At 37.7% G+C, this 21,526-nt stretch overlaps 4 protein-coding genes across 7 annotated transcripts; 3 read left to right on the forward strand and 1 right to left on the reverse strand.

The window, feature by feature from the left end:
* The first annotated feature begins 893 nt into the window (after positions 1-893).
* Positions 894-4,726, forward strand: LOC143423983 (mucolipin-3). Its single transcript, XM_076895722.1, has 4 exons — positions 894-1,016; positions 1,104-1,385; positions 1,975-2,260; positions 2,361-4,726. The coding sequence occupies exons 2-4, from the start codon at positions 1,246-1,248 to the stop codon at positions 3,822-3,824; spliced, it is 1,890 nt and encodes a 629-aa protein (XP_076751837.1). The 5' UTR covers positions 894-1,016; positions 1,104-1,245; the 3' UTR covers positions 3,825-4,726.
* Positions 4,727-5,049: 323 nt separating this feature from the next.
* On the forward strand, positions 5,050-8,488 carry LOC143423984 (kelch-like protein 5). The gene is made up of 9 exons (XM_076895723.1): positions 5,050-5,689; positions 5,837-5,998; positions 6,091-6,404; positions 6,541-6,636; positions 6,706-6,895; positions 6,962-7,349; positions 7,429-7,641; positions 7,753-7,924; positions 8,004-8,488. The coding sequence occupies exons 1-9, from the start codon at positions 5,467-5,469 to the stop codon at positions 8,094-8,096; spliced, it is 1,851 nt and encodes a 616-aa protein (XP_076751838.1). The 5' UTR covers positions 5,050-5,466; the 3' UTR covers positions 8,097-8,488.
* LOC143423985 (protein phosphatase methylesterase 1) lies at positions 8,369-10,721 on the reverse strand. Its single transcript, XM_076895724.1, has 8 exons — positions 10,418-10,721; positions 10,075-10,267; positions 9,897-10,006; positions 9,582-9,815; positions 9,276-9,341; positions 8,870-9,189; positions 8,660-8,792; positions 8,369-8,572 (listed from the first exon to the last, which is right to left on the reverse strand). The coding sequence occupies exons 1-8, from the start codon at positions 10,489-10,491 to the stop codon at positions 8,554-8,556; spliced, it is 1,149 nt and encodes a 382-aa protein (XP_076751839.1). The 5' UTR covers positions 10,492-10,721; the 3' UTR covers positions 8,369-8,553.
* Positions 10,722-11,621: 900 nt separating this feature from the next.
* Qvr (glycosylphosphatidylinositol-anchored protein quiver) lies at positions 11,622-18,885 on the forward strand. 4 transcript variants are annotated; one of them, XM_076895018.1, is made up of 5 exons: positions 11,622-11,869; positions 15,417-15,563; positions 17,958-18,005; positions 18,394-18,540; positions 18,613-18,885. In XM_076895018.1, the coding sequence occupies exons 2-5, from the start codon at positions 15,539-15,541 to the stop codon at positions 18,867-18,869; spliced, it is 477 nt and encodes a 158-aa protein (XP_076751133.1). In that variant the 5' UTR covers positions 11,622-11,869; positions 15,417-15,538; the 3' UTR covers positions 18,870-18,885. The 4 variants fall into 4 exon arrangements, with proteins under 4 accessions (XP_076751133.1, XP_076751135.1, XP_076751136.1 ...); XM_076895020.1 differs by having other exon boundaries at positions 11,622-11,838; XM_076895019.1 differs by lacking the exon at positions 11,622-11,869 and adding an exon at positions 13,820-14,025.
* Positions 18,886-21,526: the final 2,641 nt, after the last annotated feature.

Genomic DNA, 21,526 nt, shown 5'->3' on the forward strand with positions numbered 1-21,526 from the left:
GCAGAACGTACACCGACAACGCGCGCCGATCCTCCGATGAGGAACGTGCGCGCACCCACCCCCTTGTTATTCGATCACTGCACGCGGACTCTGTCCGCGTGTGTTGTCGTGCCAACCAAATTCCCTTTTGCCACTCGTCTACCACTAATTGATTACTTTGAATTCCATCGAACGATCGAGGACTTTCGGATCACGCTTCGCCAGCTTTCAATCTCGCTTACCGTCGTGTCGTTCCCTTTGCTTACATCTCGTCGTCGAGTGACGTGAAGAAGGATAAAATGCTGTTGTCCACTTACCTTTGAATGCTGCGCGTGGCTCGCTCTTGTGTTCCTGGTCATCGGCCATTCGTTGCGTTCGTCCTGCTTCCGGCGATTTCAAGTTCCACCATTGTTGTCCCGCAGTCTGACGAGCAGGCGGGAAAATGCCTGTCTACCATTTCACTCTCCGTCTCGCTCTCTCTATTATGCACCTAATAAATATGAATGAAAATTATAACCCCATCATACAGACACCTGTTTTCATATTATTTGCATACATTTCTGAAACAATGATTTATAGAACTCGTACGCATTATACATGTTTACGATATTATGAATTACTAAATAACATTCGACGATAAGATACTAAGCGAAATTTTAGATGCGGTTGAAAGAAGTTCGATAGCCAAGTTAAACATTTGCCAACCTTGAAAACACTCGTTTTCGACTGTTTGCACAGTTTCTTCCGGTTGCTTGCGGATGACTTCACTTTTACATACAACAACGACTATGCACTCGTGCAAATACGTTGAGACGTAGTTAGACCGAATTTTCACGCGATAACGCACGTTAATTTGACTATTGAACGATTAATACTCTGCCCGCCATTTGCCCCCACTACTAAATCAGCTGGTTTCAGAAGTGGCCGAAGGAGCGCGCCGATCAGTCAAGCTGGGTACGTGAAGTGGGTGGCCTGCGATGGCCACTGTTAACAACGTGAAATCGTCCCAATCGCCTTTCATTGCGTATTACAAATCAGTACGTTGTTTTTCGTTTATTACACAGCGCACGGTCACGCGACATAAACTGATGTCATTCGGTAACTATTATCGTGTTACTACACAGATCAACGCATGTGAACAACTCGCCTCCTCTTCGTCCGTCGGAAACTGGGATGACAATTCCGCGGGATAAATTGTCTTCCATTAACAATTGAAGCCTAGTCTTGTGTGGCTGTTCCAAATAAGCAAAAACAGAACCACGAAAAATGACAGAATCAAATAAGAGGAATACGAGGGAAGAATCCAGAGGTAATGTCCTCAGAAATCATTCGTGGAGCAATGGACCTGACAGCGAAGACGAACAGCCTGCTGAGAATGATTTGCTTAACGAAAATGTCAGTCCAAGGTTCGTAAGTTTATCATATTATTTAAAGGTTCGACCTTGATTGAACTATCCGATGATAATTCGTATTTAGTTTCTTCTTCGCTGCTTCTCGTATGATCTTTAATCTGTATTAGGCATTAACTCGTGACTCTTATATCACTGGCTTTTCTTTGTTAACTGGTCTATCGTTTACGGTGGTATTTTACACTCGATATCGCATCTTTCTACCGCATTATTCAGTTCTATATTATTGCACAAATATTCTTCTTATATATGGTGGTATTCTTTTTCTAATCATGTTCACTGTCACGAACAAGATAAAAAGTACTTTAAGAGTAGATAAAGCCAGTAATGAAATGCTTTGAAAATTATTTGCTCAAATGTAATCTATATAGTGGAAATCATCGGCACTTAGTGTGATAAATTTTTTTATATTGTTCATGTACAAGTGTAAAATATTATTGCCCATTCTATGATCCAAAGAAAGCAATAAATAACAGTTATGGTGAAACTATTAACTGTAAAATTTGGGATATTCTAATATTATAATATTGTAGCTAAATCACAAAGTAATTCAAAACATTTGTTGAGAACTATTTTGTGTTTTTAGTAACAATCAAACCGCATTACCAGATCAATCTCCTTACGATATGACATTTTACGCTGAGGAAAAAATGCGTAGAAAACTGAAATTTTTCTTTATGAACCCCATTGAGAAATGGCAAGCAAAGCGTCGGTTACCATACAAATTTGCTGTACAAGTGATTAAAATTCTGCTGGTCACAACTCAGCTATGTCTATTTGCACATAACAACTATATGCATGTAAATTATTCTTGGGATAATCGAATAACTTTCTCGCATCTATTTCTCAGAGGATGGGATGCTACTCAAGAGGTAATATATTCCATAGCTATTTATATTAGACGTCACACATGCACAGTATCCATTAACATTGAAACATAATTATATAAATAAAAAATTTGTTTACTTTTAGGTACCTGCTTATCCACCAGCAACAGGACCTCTGGCAATATATAAACGAGACGATTTTTACAGTACAATTGACTATGCCTTAAACGGCTACTATAATCTTAGTAATGCGATCGGATCATATTCACATACTGCGGAAGACAATTCAGTAGGTCCTGTTGTTTTATGTTTGACTCAATACAAAGAAGGTATTATATTTGGTTTTAATGAAAGTTATGTTCTTGATAAACAAATCGTAGAAACTTGCATAAATATAACTCATCAGAACTACACTGAACTTAATAAATCTAGGTTTTTATTGTCTAAACAGAACGTTAATGTAAATTTCTCAGCACTCATTAAGGCTCATTTAAAATTTGCTTTGAAAACAGTCAATTTAAAAGCTGCTGGGCCTATGACTCCACCTGATTGTTACCAATTTAAAATAGTAATTGAATTTGATAATCGTGATTTCGATGGACAAATGTTGCTTTCACTGGACGCTGAACCAAAGAGGTTGCAATGTAAAGGCGATACGCGTTATATTATGGATAATCGCATTGAAACAGCTTTGAGGACATTGCTAAATTTACTCGTAATTTTAATTTGCACTATGTCTCTCATTTTATGCTCCAGAGCTATATACAGAGCACAATTACTAAAATTTGAGACAATGAATTTCTTCAAAAAGACGTATGGCCAAACATTGAGCTTCGAGGGCAGATTAGAATTTTTAAATTTGTGGTACGTTATGATTATCGTGAATGACTTTTTGATTATCATCGGCTCAGCCATAAAAGAACAAATCGAACGAAAACAATTCGGTAGTGATCACTGGAATGTGTGCAGCATATTCCTTGGCACAGGCAATTTGCTCGTCTGGTTCGGTGTATTGCGATATCTTGGTTTCTTTAAGACATATAACGTTGTTATTTTAACGCTAAAAAAAGCAGCACCTAAGGTGGCACGATTTTTGCTATGCGCGATTCTCATTTACGCTGGTTTCACATTTTGCGGCTGGCTAATTTTAGGCCCATATCATATTAAATTTAGATCACTGGCCACTACTTCCGAATGTCTCTTTGCTCTCATTAACGGAGACGACATGTTTGCCACATTTACGATAACATCATTTAAGTCACCGATGTTGTGGTGGTATTCTAGGATCTATTTATACACGTTCATATCATTGTATATATACGTGGTTTTAAGTTTATTCATTTCTGTGATAATGGACGCTTACGATACGATTAAGATTTATTATCGCGATGGTTTCCCGAAAAATGATTTACAAACTTTTATCGCAGCGTGCACAGACGAAGCGTCTAGTGGTCTTTATAGAGACGATGCCGGCAAAAATGATTTATCAGAGCTTTTAGATCGTTTTTGTTGTTGTCGGAAAAGACCCTTTTACGGGTCGTTTTCTGGATCAAGTACGGGATTGTCATCGAAATCGGAACAAACATGCGAGGGAGCAATCTGTATATAGTACGTTAATGGACAATAATGTATTAGATAAATATTATGGCTCCATAGATACTCGGTATTATAGTGACAATTTTGTCGTCTAAAGTATTTTTTCTTTTTTTACAAAACTATTATGTTGCATTTTTTTAGCATTGCAATTGAATGCTGCCACCTTTAAATATTGTGTTAATGTGTTAATGAAGATAGATGATTGACTTTATTTCTGTTAATAAATTAAATGCAATATTTTATTAATTATATTTCGGTATGTAGAAAATATACATATATAATAATAACAATGATGTTATTGTTTATATAGTGTGAATCGTAAAGTATTAATGTACCGAGAATGATTACAAAAATGTTTCTACTGGAAACTTTAATAATACAAGGCTATATACATTTAAGAATGATATCGTATCTCTTTTTATCGAATAACATTTACATGTAGAAACAAAACTGTGATATGCCAAAGTCATTGTAGGAAAGTTCTATAATACACAGTTTTGTATTATACATGAATTGCTATATACATAAATCTACAATTAATTATTTTCTAAAATGATTCAATAGAACTAATTTGAAATATAGGTAATCTTAAGTAGGAATAAGATATCTGTGTTAAAATCTAATGGAATATAATCATTTAAGGAAAAGCAATAACTATATAGTGGATTGTTACGTATTGATGTGTCATATAATTTCTAACTTATGTGTATTAACACATGTACACAATTTTATACGTATGTCATGTTATTTTATACAATGTGTCGTGTATATTATGTCTCGATATTACAATTCCCTATCTTCGAGATGGAATATGTTTTGTTCTAGAGGAATGAACGCAATGAAAAAAATGTGTTACCTAAAAAGGAATATATTTATAATATATAGTGGAATAAAACGCAATCCTAACTTTCTGAATATTTTTCTCTTTGAAATGTTCCCTAAGTTACATTAGCTACGAATGAATCACTATGTGAAACTGCATTTTCAATGAGTCATGCGTGCAACGTGCACTCACTTTCGAATGCTATTGTCCGCACAATAAAACCATTACGACATTATAACCTAAAACTTAGGCTCGACAACTGTTTATACAAATCAATCGCAGATATTGACGGTATTAAAGCAAAATTCAGCAACAAATGAAATTAATAATGAACATGTACAAGTACGCGGACATACCTTTTCGATGTATTTCTATTACAAAAGGACGCAGTCGATTTCATGCTATCTTCGTTAAAGTAAAAGGAACACTTGTAATCTTCTTCTGCTAAAAGTAACAAGCAACTTTATTATGATTTAAATTACAAAAAAAAAGTAGGATCATTTATTACATTATGAAATATAATATTAGTTTTTTCTATCTGTATTCACCTCGTATACAAATCTAATAGTAAACAGAGTACACTGACCCATGAAACGAACAGAGGTGGTCACTCACCGTACCTCAACGCGATTCACTGTTTACATCCAGTTTTACATCTCGAACTGTCAAGGTGAAGCGTGGCGTCAAACGCTCCGTTACCGTTAAGCTTGAGTGCACAAGAAGCTGTCCGTCGCGTGGAAATTAAAATACTGCCGTGAAGCAAGAAAGTGCCTTGAAGTAATTTAACGTAGTGTTTTTCTGCGGAAAATCGTCGAAACCATCCCTTGCGAAAATGTCGAAGTCAAGCCATACTGGAACGGGATTGAACAAAGCCGAGCACGAACTTTTATTCTCAAACAAAGAAGCGTCTGCCAGTGGACACAGCATCTCGAGTATGGTATCCAGTATTTCTCAGGATGAAAATTTCCGCGTGTCGGAACACGCGGAGAACAGCCTCAGAGTTATGGAGAAATATTTGCATGATCAACAATTGACAGATGTCATATTAATTGCAGGTAAATAATGTCATAGGTAGATTCCTTTATTTTTCAGTGGCTTTTGTTTGCTGAGCAATGAGTCATCTCGATTCTGGATTGGAACAAAGGATTCATGATTATCCAAACAGTGTAAAAAGTATATCGATTGCTTTATTTGTTGCTTAGGGAAAAGACGTTTTCCTGCACATCGTTTAGTGCTTAGTGCTGGTTCAGAATATTTCGCTGCCATGTTTACGAGTTCTCTGAGAGAATCCGTACAAGATGAAGTTGAATTAATGGATGTCGATGGGAATGCGTTGTGGGCTTTAGTCTGTTATTGTTATACAGGTATTATTTGGCTAATGATAATACAAGTGGAGATATTTTTAAATGCTTGAAAAAATATTATGAAACAATTGATTTTATTCTCTTAAATATAGGTTGTATAGAGTTAAGGGAAGATAATGTAGAAACTCTTCTAGCAACAGCATGTTTGCTACAATTAAATCCAGTTGTTAAGGCTTGTTGTCAATTTCTCAGAAAGCAACTTCATCCAAGTAATTGCTTAGGAATAAGAATGTTTGCCGATACACAGGGTTGCTCAGATTTATTAGATTATGCTCATGCATATACGACAAAACATTTTATGGAAGTTACAAAAAATCAAGAATTTTTATCGTTATCTGCCAATGAAGTTGCCAAACTTTTAGAATCAGAAGATCTAAATGTTCCTTCGGAAGAGACTATTTTTCATGTAAGAATTCATACTATTTATATATAGGGAGAATGTTGAACAAAAATTTAGATAATTTATTTTCAATGATTATGTCTGATTAAACACAAGGCATGAGAAGTGATAGAAGAACTATTACTGTAACATTTAACTTCAGGCACTAATGACATGGTTGGAATATGATCCAGAAAGTAGACAAAAAGATGCAAGCAAGTTATTAAGCCTTGTAAAATTACCCCTGTTGTCTCCAGCGGTGAGTTGGATACTTTACATTTATAAAGACTATGATACGATTTGAAGTAATTCTGTTATATTTGTACAGTTTATAGCAGACAATATTGAAAGCAATGAAATGTTCAAAGATCAAAGAATGGCTCAGGACTTAGTTATGGAAGCATTGAAGTATCACCTTTTACCTGAACGCAGGCCATTACTTCAATCAGGACGTACAAAGCCTAGAAAAGCCACTGTGGGTCATATGCTGGCTGTTGGAGGAATGGATGCTAATAAGGGTAATACGAATAGGAGGTGTAATTAAAATGAATATTAATTACTTATTTTGTTACTATCTTTGCTAGGTGCTACCTCTATAGATGCGTTTTCTTTGCGTGATAATGCTTGGAAATCCATAGCTGTTATAAATGGTAGGAGACTCCAATTTGGTGCTGCTATTATCGATAAGAAATTAATAGTTGCTGGTGGAAGGGATGGTTTGAAAACATTGAATACAGTTAAAAGTTTCGATTTTTCAACTTTTACTTGGAGTCCATTGCCCCCTATGAACATTCATCGGCATGGATTGGGTGTAGCAGTATTAGGTAGACCTTTATATGCAGTTGGTGGTCATGATGGTTGGAGTTTTCTTGATACTGTTGAAAGGTGGGATCCAGCCACGCGTCAGTGGAGTTCAGTTTCTCCTATGTCCATGCAAAGGTCTACTGTTGGTGTTGCTGTATTAAATGATAAGTAAGTCTGAAAGTAACCAGCTATGCATATAGTTATAGCCTTATGCTATATATTCTGCTATAAAAATGCATATGTTTAGATTATATGCTGTAGGTGGGAGAGATATAAGTTCATGTCTAAACACTGTTGAATGTTATGACCCTCACACAAATAAATGGATACCATGCGCACCAATGTCAAAGCGACGCGGAGGTGTAGGCGTAGGAGTAGTTAACGGATGTCTTTACGCATTAGGTGGTCACGATGCACCTTCAACTAATCCTAATGCTAGCAGATTTGATTGCGTTGAACGGTATGTGTGTTTAGGTTAGGTTAAAACTACCGAATCCGATGAGTCCTCGATTCTTTCGACTGTTGTATGACAGAATGTTAGTAATTGACACGCAAAATAACAACACGTTAGGTACGACCCTAAGACGGATACGTGGACCATGGTAGCACCAATGAGCGTCCCGAGAGATGCAGTTGGTGTTTGTGTGCTTGGTGATAGACTTATGGCTGTAGGTGGTTACGATGGTCAACAGTATCTCACGCTTGTTGAAGCATACGATCCTCATCTTAACGAGTGGGAACCGGTAAGAATAAATTTACATAAAACGATATAATTTTAGAATACGTAAAAAGTTATTATATCATAAAATAATATATTTTAAGGTTGCTAATTTAAAGGCTGGTCGAGCAGGAGCTTCATGTGTCGTTGTAAAATGTTTAACTAGTTTTGGGTTTGCTTTAGCAGAGCGGATATAATACGTGCGCTCAAATATTGCAATTTCAAACACGACATAAAATATTTTAATTGAAAGTCATGAATAAAAAAGATGAATTTATAAATGTTACTGTATTAAAAAAGTAGCATTATTTTTGTCTACAAATGTGTGTTCGTGAAAATAGCATCCCAATATAGCCAGAGAAATATTTGTATTCCGATTTGATACGTTACACTGCGCGTGAATTTGTACATATTTTATATAGCTACGTCTTTTATATAAACGTTTTCAAATTTATTTTTAACAAATACATTTTTCATGTCGAACAAATTTATTTTTCTTGTCGAGATAATATTTTTATTTACATACGTATTTCATATATATTTTGTAAACATATCTTTTTTAAATAAATAAAATGCTCATTTTAACTAATTCATCGGATTTATTTGTAATTATGTTACTTAAGAAAGCGCCCATTGTACCATGTTACATAAACCTTAACAAGCAGGAAATGTTCTGAAATACATAATAAAAATTGTAAGTAATATATTATAAAATATCACACACTTTACTATGTATTTAATTGCATGTTACAGTATTTACCGTGGAAATTCTGATGCTGGTTCCGCGAATTTATGTCTAACCATAAAAGTAGCTACTGCTTCCGCTACTTTATCAGGGACATCCTCATGTACTGCATGTCCACATGCCGGTAGTACTTGCATTTGGAATTTACCTAACAAAGCAAAACATGTTATTTTAATGTACTTTTTAAATATCTAGCATCAATTTTAAATGTTTATAGCATTGTACCTTGCATCTGTCCGACGATAAGTTCTCGATCTAATCTATCAACACCAGCTAGCAATAGTACCTTTGGAACTGGTACATTTAAAAATGCTGTTGATAGACCTTTAAACCATCCAATCCAATGCTGCTCAGTTTTCGACAAGTCTATCCTCCATATGTACTTTCTATTAACAGTAGTGCTGGTAGGGGAAGGTGGTGGTGGCATATTTACTGACTCCTCTTCTTGTATAATATCTTCTCGCAGTGTTGTTTCTAAATTACACTCACATGATGATTGTGATAGAGTATCAATATCATGAGTAGCGAGTTTATTAGTTTCGCTGCTACAGTAATAGAAAGTGTAACAATGTTAATAGAAAGATACAAACAACAATATCATTATTGTTGCGATGTTTATACATATACTAACTTTTTTATTTGCCCAGGAACTGACACCTTTGCTGATTGTACATTACGGATTTGGCCACTTCGTACACTAAAATTTGGATAATTAGAAACATTCTTCTATAATCTTGTTTCTGATTATACAATACAAACAGGTAATATATTAAAGAAGCAAAAAAAACATTTTAGTTTGTACAGGATCAGCCAAAAATATGCCTTCCTTCTGAAAAATGTGTTTAGAATAGCAAGTTTTGTTGATATGCAAAAAATACACAACGGACATTAAGAAGCTGCAATCAACATTTTTTGTAAAAATATAAAAGATACTAACCACCACTCCACAGCTTGAGTAATAGAACCAAAACTAGATGGCCGAGACCTTAGAAAACTTTGCATAGATGTTAATGCATCCATAGCTGTCCCTTCAACAACGTCAATAACTCCTAATCCGCACAGATTTGTGATTAACGATGCAGTTCTAACCGCTACTGCACCACCCATACTGTGACCTACTAGGATTACAGGATTATCTTCCGTTGTTGCTTTTATAACTGCTGCAACATCCCTAATGACAGAAAGAAATAATTAAAGTATGGAAATATATATTACGCGATTGATATTTGTAATTATTTCGAAATTTACTAACTGTGCTAATGTATCCGCAGATAAATCTTCCTCGTTCGATGTATAAGTATCCCCATGACCTCTAAGATCGATTGCCATAACTTTACAGACTACCATAGTCATAATTGATTTCTGAAACATAGAAGTTTAGGTGCTCATCATTCTTTATCCATACATTATTCAGCTTTATTAATACTTACAGTGAATTCTGCCCATGTTAGTGCACTATAACCACCTCCGTGTAACAATACTAACGTCGGACCTTCTGTGCCTTTAATATAAATATGAAATGTGTCATCTCCTATTTTTACATCTTCAGACTGATCGAAATATGGGACCCACTTAACAGGATCATAATCTCTCTTACGTTGAAACCCTTTTGACTTGTTAACCCTGTGGATTAGAAAAATTTAAATGTTCAGTAATGAAAGACTTGAAGGGTCTATCGCTATTGAATTAATTTTAGAATATTGTTGCCATTAAATTATTTTTCTCCGAGGATTTTGTATGGCATCCTCATTGTACAAACTGCAATCCACTCACCTTGATCCGACTCCAAAGTTCACACTCGAAGGTGGTAGTTTTGATTTCAAAATCGACTTTTGGAGGGAAGACATCTTAGTATTTAGCAAACTCCTTTATATTTTGTAGTAATACTGTTCGCATGTAACTACAATTATATTCACTAGTTTCGTAAACACATTATAACACTGTATTATAGTTGCATTATCCAAATTTAACTGAGCAGTAAAATCTATTTGACAGCTTCGGGTTGTTAGACACTACTAACCGAAACCACTGTTTCTATCCTCGATATGGAGCGCTCCAATGAATTTATTGCTGTCGCAGCGTCTCTACCTTTTTTACCGATATATATGTGTGTATGTGTACGTATATGAACGGAATTATCTTATGTCGATATCAATTATTCAATATAGCTTCGAGATCCGAACATTTGAGGCTCTAGAATCTGATTCCTACTTTCGCCTCATTCACAGCTTTATCAATAGGCTTTAGAAACAGATTGCAGCGCTCCCTTTAGCGGCATTGAACTCTCGATTTTGATTCAAATCGTTCTCGTTCCATAAAAAATAATTTACTCTGGTTTGCAGATGTTTCCAGTTCATAAGAGAAGAGCAACACAACAAAACATTCTTACAATAAAGAGAACATGGCCAGATTAATTACACGAAATCGTTGGAATGATTTACACCACGTACAATTTTGGAGTAAAAACTTGTTGGCGGTACCATGCAAGTACTTGGGTGTGGCCGAAACTCAACACCAAATTACGTCGTGTTTGGATTCGTTCTAATCGGGAAAATTTCAGCGATCCACTGTGAACAGGTTACGATATAAATTTCAAGTCTATATCAATAAATAATTTAAAGAAAATCTACTAACGACACGATACAATTCTTCTAACGAACTAATAACTTCTAGGTCGAGAAACAGCAATATGTAGGAGTAAATAAAATGATAATGAAAATAAAATGATCCTGACGGCAGATTGAAAGACCCAAGCCGAACCAATCCGGAAGCGCGATAACGGAAATGAAACGCTGAAGGCTCGGCTCCACGGCGCAAACGTGGCGCTCCCTCTTTATTTTTCCCCATCTCTGTGGTTCCTATCGGTTGTTCAGCGTACTTGCCGCAACACGAGCACGAGGCAACGACTGCTGACTCGTCATATTGATCGACCTGGATCCGCGTTTCGCCTCTACCCGATTGCGCGACACGGGTCGCTAGCGTAGTCGCAACCACTGCATCTGCTTACACCGCATCGTCGTTCCCTACGTGGATTCGTCCACAGCCATGCCGATGGTGCAGTGATTACTTATACTCGGCAAGGAACACCGATTCGAGTCGACGACAGTGACGGTAATCGACACTAACGGGCGCAAATCGTTGAACCCAGTGTGCTAATCCCTTTCCCTTCGTCGAGTTTCCGGTTTCTTCGAACGGTTGAGTATCTCGGATCATCTAACGAGTTGTGTACGTATTTACGAGGGTATAATTCAATTGTTTTCTCATTTCTCCGAACACGTATCCTCGTCTCTCTCGTATATTTGTGATTATCGTACGGATTTATTTGCCGCATGGCTGTGCTTGTAGTGTTCGTATAAATTATCGTAGTTTCGACATTGCTCAAAGCGTATAGGTAAGTTCGTGTACGATCGGAAATAATGAAAGCGTGTACATGGTTTTTCTAACTGGATATTCTATTTTTTTATTCAGTTAAAGTTGCGTATGATATTTTAATTGCACGCTTGTTTCTTCCTTTCTCGCTTGTTTTCTTTCCGCTGTTGCTATTAGGGCGCTGCAGAAATAATACGCTGTAGCCTCGTAATGGTGATTTTGATGAATATGTGATAAATACTAATTAACAAATTTTGTTCCTTTATGGAATTTGTTAATTGTCTTCTGGAATTGTACAGTTTGTGATACGCTAAACAAGTGTTGGACGTATAGTGAAAGTAACGTTCTACTATGAGTAGACGTATCTGATCATTAGGGTTGCTATCTACTGAAATGTCTTGTGACTCTGGAATGGATTGATTTTAAGCTGTGAAATTATTTTGTCTTTTGTTATGTTGAATAATTAATAGAATTTTCTGCGTGCACGTGTTAGATAAATGTTACTTTACTTTTCAATCACGAGTAATCTCTCTACTTCGACACGATGCTATATCTACGCTAAAATAACTGAAGCCAACGAAAGAAACCTATGAAAATCAAAGTTTGCGGTTAATCGGTGTATGTATTCAGAATTCTATTAACATTATACTACGAAACAATATCGTTATGCTTACATTTCTACTAACAATGCAAAGAATTTTTGCATTATTCGCTACGAAACTTCTTATTTCAAATTGCTCCTTCAATCATTCCAAAGACTATTCTTAAAAGTAATATCTACTAATTTCTGGTATTTATTTCAAATAAAAATTATTAAAAGTCAGTTACTAAATTCTCCGTTGAAAATTCTTGCGGTGATTCCACACGCTATCTCGAGCAACAGGTGCTTCAATTTTGATCATTATTGATACAGCTGACTGAAACCAAAAAAGATTCCTGTCATAGATCATTCGATTCGATTTAATCAAGTCATGAACCGTACGCGCAAACGCGTAACGGAATAACTTTTCCAAAAAATATAAGACGTTTCATCGACATTTTACTTAATTTTCATTGGGTCGCATTGGATGGCTTGGATAACCTATGAACTTTGGGCAAGCAGCCAGTCTATCTTTTCCACGTAAATATCTATGTACGCAAAATAGATATCACGTATGCAATATCGTCGCACACATTATCCGTCGATCAGTCGTTTAATTACACGCGGATATTCGAACCAGAACGTGTACGAAATTATACGCCACCGAGGCTCGAGAGTCGTGCAGACGTATTCAGACGCAAGATTCGCTGATGTACAACCCACGAGCCACTTGTCCCATTTTCGCGTTTTTGATTACACAAGAGCAGAACCCCTCCCTCTCTTCAAACGACCGGTGATAATTTCTTCGCAAAGGAATTCCCTTTAACAAGAATTCAAAGGGCATTTCCCTCAAAGGAGGCGTTCAAACGAAGGGCCATTTCAATTTAAAATTCATCGCGACTAATAAACGTCCTTTTCAACCGTTTTATACGATGCAACGGTCGTGCAACGTTTCGTATTACATTCAATTAAAACAGATTGCAGACTTCCCATACAGATCGTCTTTCACCTTAGCTAACAGACATGATTCCTCGGAATATTAAACTTGTCTACCTCGCCCTGTTCGTACCTTCGTTTCTCGTTCGCGTCGAACCGCACCGACGACTGTTCGCATTTAGTTGATTTCATCGAAAACGTCGAATCTTTTCGCTTGCAATTATTTCAGGATCATTGGCGAGGGCTCACGGTCACGTAAGATAAGCGGGAGTTCGAAGTGGTGTTCGCTGTGCCATATAACCGGCAGGAAGATGATATCGCGGTATCGCGACGGAAGACAAGATCCACTCTGGAAGGAATTGTCCCCGTAGCGGAGCGCCGAACGCGTTAATTCGTGCTTCGATTCGTTTAGGAAACGATCGTTCGCTTAGTCCTTTGGATACTTGCTTCTCATACGCCTCGAAGGACCAACAATCTTCGTCGACACCCTACGAAGGTAAACCGTATTGCTTAGCCAGTTAGAAATTTACGCATGGCTTGTAACACGTGTCTGCAAAAATTGTTTGACCTTTTATTTCTTTTATTGAAAAACTGTGCTTTTCTTAGATGAGATTATTTGTTTTAATGTACCAGAGATATCGTGACATGCCTTGGATGGTAACATCGTAGTGGATATTAAATTAACCGTATCGTACATGGAATATTAGAAGAATTGAAATTTTGATGAAGTATTGTTCGCAGGATAGGTAATCAATTAGCTATTTATACGATACGACATGATCGAGGTTGTTTCAGGGAGCACGTCGAGACCTAGTTAAGAAGCCCCATTCAGTCTACCTCGATCTGTGTATTTTGTAGTAAGCGTTCTTTTGCCTTCTGCAATTTGCTACGATGTAACGTCTTTCTGCTGGAAACGTATTAGAATGCAAATTGAATGCGAAATTTAATTAGTGTCGCGCTTGTGACCCTTTTAAATTAGTACGGAAATACAGCTTTTCACGTTGATTACGAATTCTGTCTACATGTAAATTTTTATCGGTCTGCAGATTACGAAGTGTTATTTAAATAATTGATAAAAATTCATTTCTCCATTGGTAAATTGCCTGTGTCAATATTTTTTATCGTTGACAGCATGAAAAGTAATGTGTCTTTCTTGATTCTCGATAGCATGCGTTCCAAGTGTGCTTGGTAACATATCGAATACTCAAGGTTGCAGAATAGTGTAATAGAATGAAAATATGCGGCACTCTGTTGGCTCGACTATGTGCCGCAGTCTTGTTTGCCGCAAGATTGCGTGAAAACCAGAATACACCGACCTGATTACTATTTCTAATTAGTGGCGTTTCTTAGAAAGCACTTAGGTTCACGATTCATCGAACTCTACATTTACGTTCGAGATTAGGCATCTAATTATCAAATAATATAATCGACGAGTAATTAATTTTTACTTGAAATACTTTGTCGATTTTAGCGCGAACAGATAAAAAGCTCGATACAAAAAGCTCGTATCAGGTTTGGAATTTTTTAATTTCCTGTGCATTTCTGCAGCGAGCCCTTCGTTTCTTCTTTTGTTTTTCATTTACACATACATACAGCTACTTGCTTCTATTTTTTGTGCTTCTGGCGCATTCTTTCTTGCATCTTCTTGACACAATTCTCGTTTCTCGCTGGCCTGGCATTAATTAGATGTTTCCATATTAATTTCACGGTGCCGTTTCGTCGTGGAATCCTTAGATCCATTCGAGGTATCGATTTTCTAAAACAGGCTGTTCTATTTCAGCTCTAATGTGCTTTGTCCTTTGCTTCCAATTAGAAGCGGTCACTGGTCAATGTTAAATAGATGCACCGTCTCGGAACTTTGAATTTCGTTTTTTTTTCTCGTTCCAGTCGATCGCTTAACAGGCGAATGCAACTCCGCGAATCGCATCCGACGCGCATTCGTACCGAACGGGTAAGCTCGTGACACGGCATGAAGCTGGATAGGAAGTAAGAAGGCCATCGCAGAAAACATGTGGACGAACCATTTGATAGTGGGTGAGTTTCATGAAATAACATTTTCCTTCTACAATTCTTGTTTATACCAGTTGGCGGATATCTCCCAAGATTATTCGTGTTTTTTTTTTATTTTTATTTATAATGTTTCTACGAAGAAATCCCCACAGGCACGTTAATCGTACATACGAGCACAAACACTGAGAGTTTACGCGCGAATTCGAGCGAAGATACATTACGATTTGTCGTATCCTTTTTTCCTTTTTTTTTTTGTAAAATATTAGAGGATAGTGAGTGCTGTGTGTTTTTTAAATCTAAATTTGCTATAATATTTTATATTCTCTGTTATAGTGAAATTTGTATTACCTTTTTTAATCTTGCAAAGAAAGCGTTTTACATTGTATCTGTTAAATGTACACCAACGTTTAAAGTAACCATGGGTATATTTTAAACGATAGAATTTTATAATTATATATATATATATATTCGTCCGATTGTAATGAAGCTTGTACGTTAATTGCACTGATAGTTGTGCTAGCGAATCTACCCTCGTTTAATTAATTTTACACGAAGCAGTAATAGTGGCAGATCGTACTTACTCTATAAATCGATATTAACGAGTGTACGTATGAAATATATCTTTTACTCTTTTACCTTTAGCTGTAATTTCTATTCAATATCTATAAAGTGGGAACGACATTATAATGCAAAGTACCAAATATTCGACAAACTGTGATATACGTATATACCTACACATGTTGTACAGAAAAACGTAAAATCGGGGGAAAAACTCACGATATCCCTTTATGCTATATGTCGTTTATCGCTTTACGCTGTTCAAGTCCGCTAGAACTTTTCCGACCTCGAAACAGTAACCGAGCTTGAATAGTTAGATACGAATGGAACGTGCTTTATCGATTGTTTCGAAGGCGATCAAGCGCACTACCCGGGGTGAGTGTGCAGACGATGAAAACACGAGGATATCGTAGCGACACGCATTAGCGCAGATAAGGGTGGATATACACGGAACGTGTCGTTGACGACAAAACTGTCTTGGCACGATATAATATACGTATACTTTGCTTCAGTATAGCGAACGTCGATTTATACCACTCTGATACGACATTCCATTGTATCCGGGTATGTCTTCTATGCAAATATTGCTGCATAAATATTTTGTAACAGTATATTATATGCAGAAACGTATTTTATGCTTAAATGATAAGTGTCATATTTTTTTTTTAATAGCAATCGTTGCAAATAAAATGATTAGTTGGATTTAATACGTGACGGCACAAGATTAATGGATTAAAAAATGGGTGGTTTCTGTGTGTGCGTGGATGTTCATTCATGCGTGTTTCATTAGATTGGGAACGTGACGCGTTCAAGTGAAAAATTGCAGGCCGTTTTTGTCGTCAACGAAACGCCACAAGTGTGTAACGTTGTATCGCGTAATTGTTCCCGTAGATTCTATTACATAGATGTTTCTAAGAAACGAATACTTTAGAATTAATTACGTTAGCATTTATGCGTACGATCGCTGCCCCTGTGCACGAGGTACGTACCAGTTAGTTTCTAAATCTTGGGTAAACGTGATGGAAGTTTCGACGAATGGTCTTTCATTATTAATCACATACTTTCCGCACATGCCACAACAAAGTCACGCCGCATTATGGAAGGTATGAAATTAGAATAAAATGTGCATTCATGATTTGTGCATTGTGACATTTTCACACGATTCAGATCTCCTGAATTCATGTAACAAAATACTTGAATACGAATCGTTTCTCAACACACAGAGATAAATTTAAAAGAGATATTCAGTGCGAATACGTATTTGTATCGCTATCATTCTATAACTCGAATAATCAGAGAATTCTGTCGCGTAAGTCGTAAACTATTGACCTATTCTACTTCCACGTTCATCATCGGGTTTAACGAAATACGCGTTTCAAAGTGAACAACAGTGTTATTTATATTAAATTCTACTCTACTCGTTCTAGTATTTCATGTAAAGCAATAATAACTCGAAGAACACGGTTATTAAAAAAATACACGTCACGTTGATATTTCAGTCAACTATTAGCACTACTATACTACTTGAGTCAAAGTTTCGGCTATCAAGATGCCCATATCGTACAAAGTTAGCAACATCGAGTGATAAAGATTTTTCAAAAAGTCAACGTACCATAAAAAAGATATTTGGATGTCAAGGTATTCTAACGTTTGTACTTTCACAAGTGAAACTATTCTAGACGCAGCCACGACGATGAACAGTCGTCGTGAATAGCAAAGGTAGTAGCAGTAGGAATAATAGTGGGTAGTCCTAGCAGTGTGCACCCCTTTTTTTGTTCGTCATGATTATCATTTCGTAGACATTCACAGTTAAGATAATCGTTGTCACCGTCTAAAGCAATGGCCAATGTTTCGTTTCAGCGGCAATTGTACTCGCGGTTGCCACCGTCTGTCGCGCGGAATGCCAGAGTGAGTGATCAAACCAGCTTCGCATCAGTGTCCTTGTTGTCAACGTTGTTCCGCAGGGCTTGTTGTCTGAAGATTCAATTTGTTCTTACCATTGTATTTTTTGTTCTTTTTTCCTTTCTCTTTTAATAATCCAATTGCACAAGACTGTCGAACAGATTATACTTTTACGCTCTATGTCTTTCTGCTTATAATTTCTATTCGATATACTCAGTTTGCCTACCTTTTCAATTTCTTTTTCTTCTACGATTAATGGTATTTGGGATAATTGATTTTCATTAGACATACGAATGAAATTAAAGCGCTTGAATACTTTCCTATTTTTGTCTTCTATTTCTTTATCGGTTAACGACTGAGAAGCGCTCGACCTCATCGTGGTTGTGTTTTACAGGTCGTTCTATTTACTGCTACGAGTGCGACTCGTGGACGGATCTCAGATGCAAAGATCCGTTTAATTACACCGCACTTCCGAGGGATCAACCGCCTCTGATGACTTGCAAAGGCTGTTGCGTGAAATTGGTTCGCAACGCGAAGTCGCGTAAGTAACAGAAATAAGTAGCGTGTCGAAATTTCGATAGAGTGACCGACTACCTTTCGTCTGTGTTCGCAGCGTACGAGAGCGTCAGGCGGACCTGCATTTCGCAGCTACAAATAAACTTATTCATGGTGGACCACGTGTGCATGATGGAAAGTACCGGCACTGGTCACATGTGCTTCTGTGAGGAGGATATGTGCAATCGTGTCTCCCCGACCTCGTGTTCGAATCCCTTACTCCTGCTGATCCTCTCGACCATCCTTGTACTGCGCTCGGTCGTCTTAGGGAGCCCAGCTTGCTTTGTAGAACGTTGCAATGATCACGTCGTATAACACTAATTTTACTCGATTCACCCCGCCAGTGATTTCCGATTCATATCCTTTCGTAGAGTTTTAGTTTTAGCCGGCGACCAATACTCACGTCGGGACGAGCGATTTTTTACAAACAAAACAATTCGCGATCGATCGATCATTGAAAACGGAGCGCAAAAGTTGGCGTTTGATAATCATTAACGTTCGACGATTCTTCAAACTTTCTTCTTCGAAAATTGTTGCACTTAGTATCGCTCATCCCGATCCTGTCTTGGATTTAGACAATAGCAAAAAATCGCGATCGTGTTTTGTGTAGTCAAATCATTCGATTCTCTTTCTCTCTCTCTCTCTCTCCTTTTCTCTCTTTATCTATCGCTGTCATGATTTTATCACTTGACCCTTTTTTTCGTTTGATAACTCCTTGGATAGATCGTTGATACCTTTCAGATGAATTTTGAACGAGCGAGGAAGAGTTCTTGTTTGCCTCGATGGGGAATAAGTAACGACGTGGCATAAATTATTTTTGGAGATGTTTATTTCGATTAGCCGCCTCGAATCAATCAAACAGAGAAATCAAATTCGAACTGCCAGAAATTCGTGCGTTTCTTAAATCGTATCGCAGTGATTTCGTTCAGATTAATCTGCATGCATTCGAGAATCTATTGGGAACTATTGATTCGTTTCTTTTGATATCTCTTTTTACTTATAGCATTCGATGCACCTTATAGTTAGAATTTCCGTTGCCCTTTTCATCGTCGTTAGTCTCTGAAAATTTCGAACATTCCTCACGGTTCATCGAACCGTGATCCTCCCAATACCCACGATAAAATAGTACAATCATCCATCATAATGTGATACTCTGGAATGTTTTTCATTTAACGTTCTCATTGGCTTGTTATCTACCTCTGTTCTGTACCAGGTTCGTCGTGTCTCGAAACGAACGTAGATCACGAGAATACGTAACCGTAGGTATATAGAATATTTGCAACGTTGTTCGATCATCGCAAGCCCTAGGACTTGTAATGTATGCCTCGACAGAGTTAATTCACACGTTTACTCGCTTTCCCATTGCGCGCGGCACCTTGCACTGGGAGTGACGGACCTTCTCCTAACAATTATCTCGAAGTGACGGAGGATAATCCCATATCCCATCGAGACACGGAGTGAAACGCGGTAAATGTTAGCTCGAAACTGTAGAACTCTATCGTTAAAGATTTCTCTTGCTTGCTACCTTTAAATTCGCTACTCGTACCGACAGATCGCATTCTATGCTTGGCACCCGTTTAATACACGATCGATTTGTATTGTTTAAAATAAGAGCTATCGCCAATCTTATTGCTTTCAAGGATCAGCAGACAGGCGACAATATTTAAACGCATCGGTAACTTTGTAAATAACCATTTATTAAGGAGACGTTACAAGGATGATATTGTTATTTCCTATATATATATATCGAGAATTCTTAAAGCTTTCAGAAAATTGATTTTAGACGTAGTATAAATTGAAGATTTCTACGCTAGTCTCATTTACGACATTCGATATCTATACGCACAGTTTGATTCCCATTCGATCGAACGAATCATTCCGTATTCGACGGAAGACGAGCTGTCGGCACGTGAATCACTCTCTGTTTCATGTTATACGTTCCGTGTCTGAATGATTGTCGTACTGTCCATCCGTACACTGTTCTTCGTCACTGACGCCCATCCCGCCCCTTTTGAACGTTTATCCATTTGCCATTTCTGACGAGACACCGGTGTTTCGCGCCTCATGCACCATAAGACAGCGATACGGGAATGGGCCATGGTACACGGAGCTTAAACGTAGACTACGGTCAGGCCGCATGGTTTCGGCATGTCCATCCGCCAGCAACGTCGTGTGAGAAAAGCAGCGGCTGCAGACGACGAGCATCGACGCCGGCATTTTTCGAGTTCTGCGTTTCCTCAGAGTTTGACAGCGCGCGTGTGCCTTTCACGATCGGTTCCGCTGGAATTTTGTCTGTTAAAGTCCGCGGAGGTTCGAACGAAATGAGAAGAATGCTCGATCGAGGGTTCTGACGACGGTTCAAAGGCACGCGCACGCCAAATGTACCACGGTAATGTTAGCGAGTTCTGCAATCACGCAATCTAGCAGGAGCGTGTTCGCACGTAGAGAGGAGCGAACTCGAGTGCATGGATTGTAGCACTTTCAATGATAGTGTGTTAACAGCGACGAGACACGCTTTTACAGTTCGATAGGAATTGTGTGTGTCGTCCACGTTATCTTAGCGACACTTTGTTCACTTCCTTTCCTCTGGCCCGCGCGACCCTTCGCGTCGCCGTGCAACACCTTGCATGACAATTGCATGAATCTGTTGTTAGTATTTTTGCGAAAGACTATGAGAATTCCATGCCCGTAGTCGTTGCTTCGACTGCGAGACAGACTTTGCAACATCCAAGTATTCGATGTATTATACGATTTTTGCAATATCTAAAAAATCATACTAAGAGCGGATGTGCGACTACCAAATGAATGAGTTTGCAATACAATGGAATGAGAAGAGTCTGTTCGCTGGACGGGGCACGGCTCTAAGACAGCAACCCGAACACGATACCTTCCAACCCGACGAATGCAACGCGAGGCAGATCGAACTAAAAGAAATAAAGCACAACGTGGGCCTTCAGCTTCGATCGTGCCAC

The sequence above is a fragment of the Xylocopa sonorina genome, chromosome 5, assembly GCF_050948175.1.
Source record: "Xylocopa sonorina isolate GNS202 chromosome 5, iyXylSono1_principal, whole genome shotgun sequence".
In the NCBI taxonomy this organism is placed as follows: Eukaryota; Metazoa; Arthropoda; class Insecta; order Hymenoptera; family Apidae; genus Xylocopa; species Xylocopa sonorina.

What these genes read in the sequence shown, in the direction of transcription:
- Qvr (XM_076895018.1), top strand. Translation starts at nt 15,539, where the DNA reads ATGTGGACGAACCATTTGATAGTGG. An exon ending in GACGAACCATTTGATAGTGG is followed by an intron (nt 15,564 to 17,957) that starts GTGAGTTTCATG and finishes GTTTCGTTTCAG; the next exon opens with CGGCAATTGTACTCGCGGTT. An exon ending in GGTTCGCAACGCGAAGTCGC is followed by an intron (nt 18,541 to 18,612) that starts GTAAGTAACAGA and finishes CTGTGTTCGCAG; the next exon opens with CGTACGAGAGCGTCAGGCGG.
- LOC143423985 (XM_076895724.1), bottom strand. Translation starts at nt 10,491, where the DNA reads ATGTCTTCCCTCCAAAAGTCGATTTTGAAATCAAAACTACCACCTTCG. An exon ending in TCTGCGGATACATTAGCACA is followed by an intron (nt 9,816 to 9,896) that starts GTTAGTAAATTT and finishes TTCTGTCATTAG; the next exon opens with GGATGTTGCAGCAGTTATAA. An exon ending in TATCGTCGGACAGATGCAAG is followed by an intron (nt 8,793 to 8,869) that starts GTACAATGCTAT and finishes TTGCTTTGTTAG; the next exon opens with GTAAATTCCAAATGCAAGTA.
- LOC143423984 (XM_076895723.1), top strand. Translation starts at nt 5,467, where the DNA reads ATGTCGAAGTCAAGCCATACTGGAACGGGATTGAACAAAGCCGAGCAC. An exon ending in TACCCCTGTTGTCTCCAGCG is followed by an intron (nt 6,637 to 6,705) that starts GTGAGTTGGATA and finishes ATATTTGTACAG; the next exon opens with TTTATAGCAGACAATATTGA. An exon ending in AGGAATGGATGCTAATAAGG is followed by an intron (nt 6,896 to 6,961) that starts GTAATACGAATA and finishes TATCTTTGCTAG; the next exon opens with GTGCTACCTCTATAGATGCG.
- LOC143423983 (XM_076895722.1), top strand. Translation starts at nt 1,246, where the DNA reads ATGACAGAATCAAATAAGAGGAATACGAGGGAAGAATCCAGAGGTAAT. An exon ending in AACGAAAATGTCAGTCCAAG is followed by an intron (nt 1,386 to 1,974) that starts GTTCGTAAGTTT and finishes TTGTGTTTTTAG; the next exon opens with TAACAATCAAACCGCATTAC. An exon ending in GATGGGATGCTACTCAAGAG is followed by an intron (nt 2,261 to 2,360) that starts GTAATATATTCC and finishes GTTTACTTTTAG; the next exon opens with GTACCTGCTTATCCACCAGC.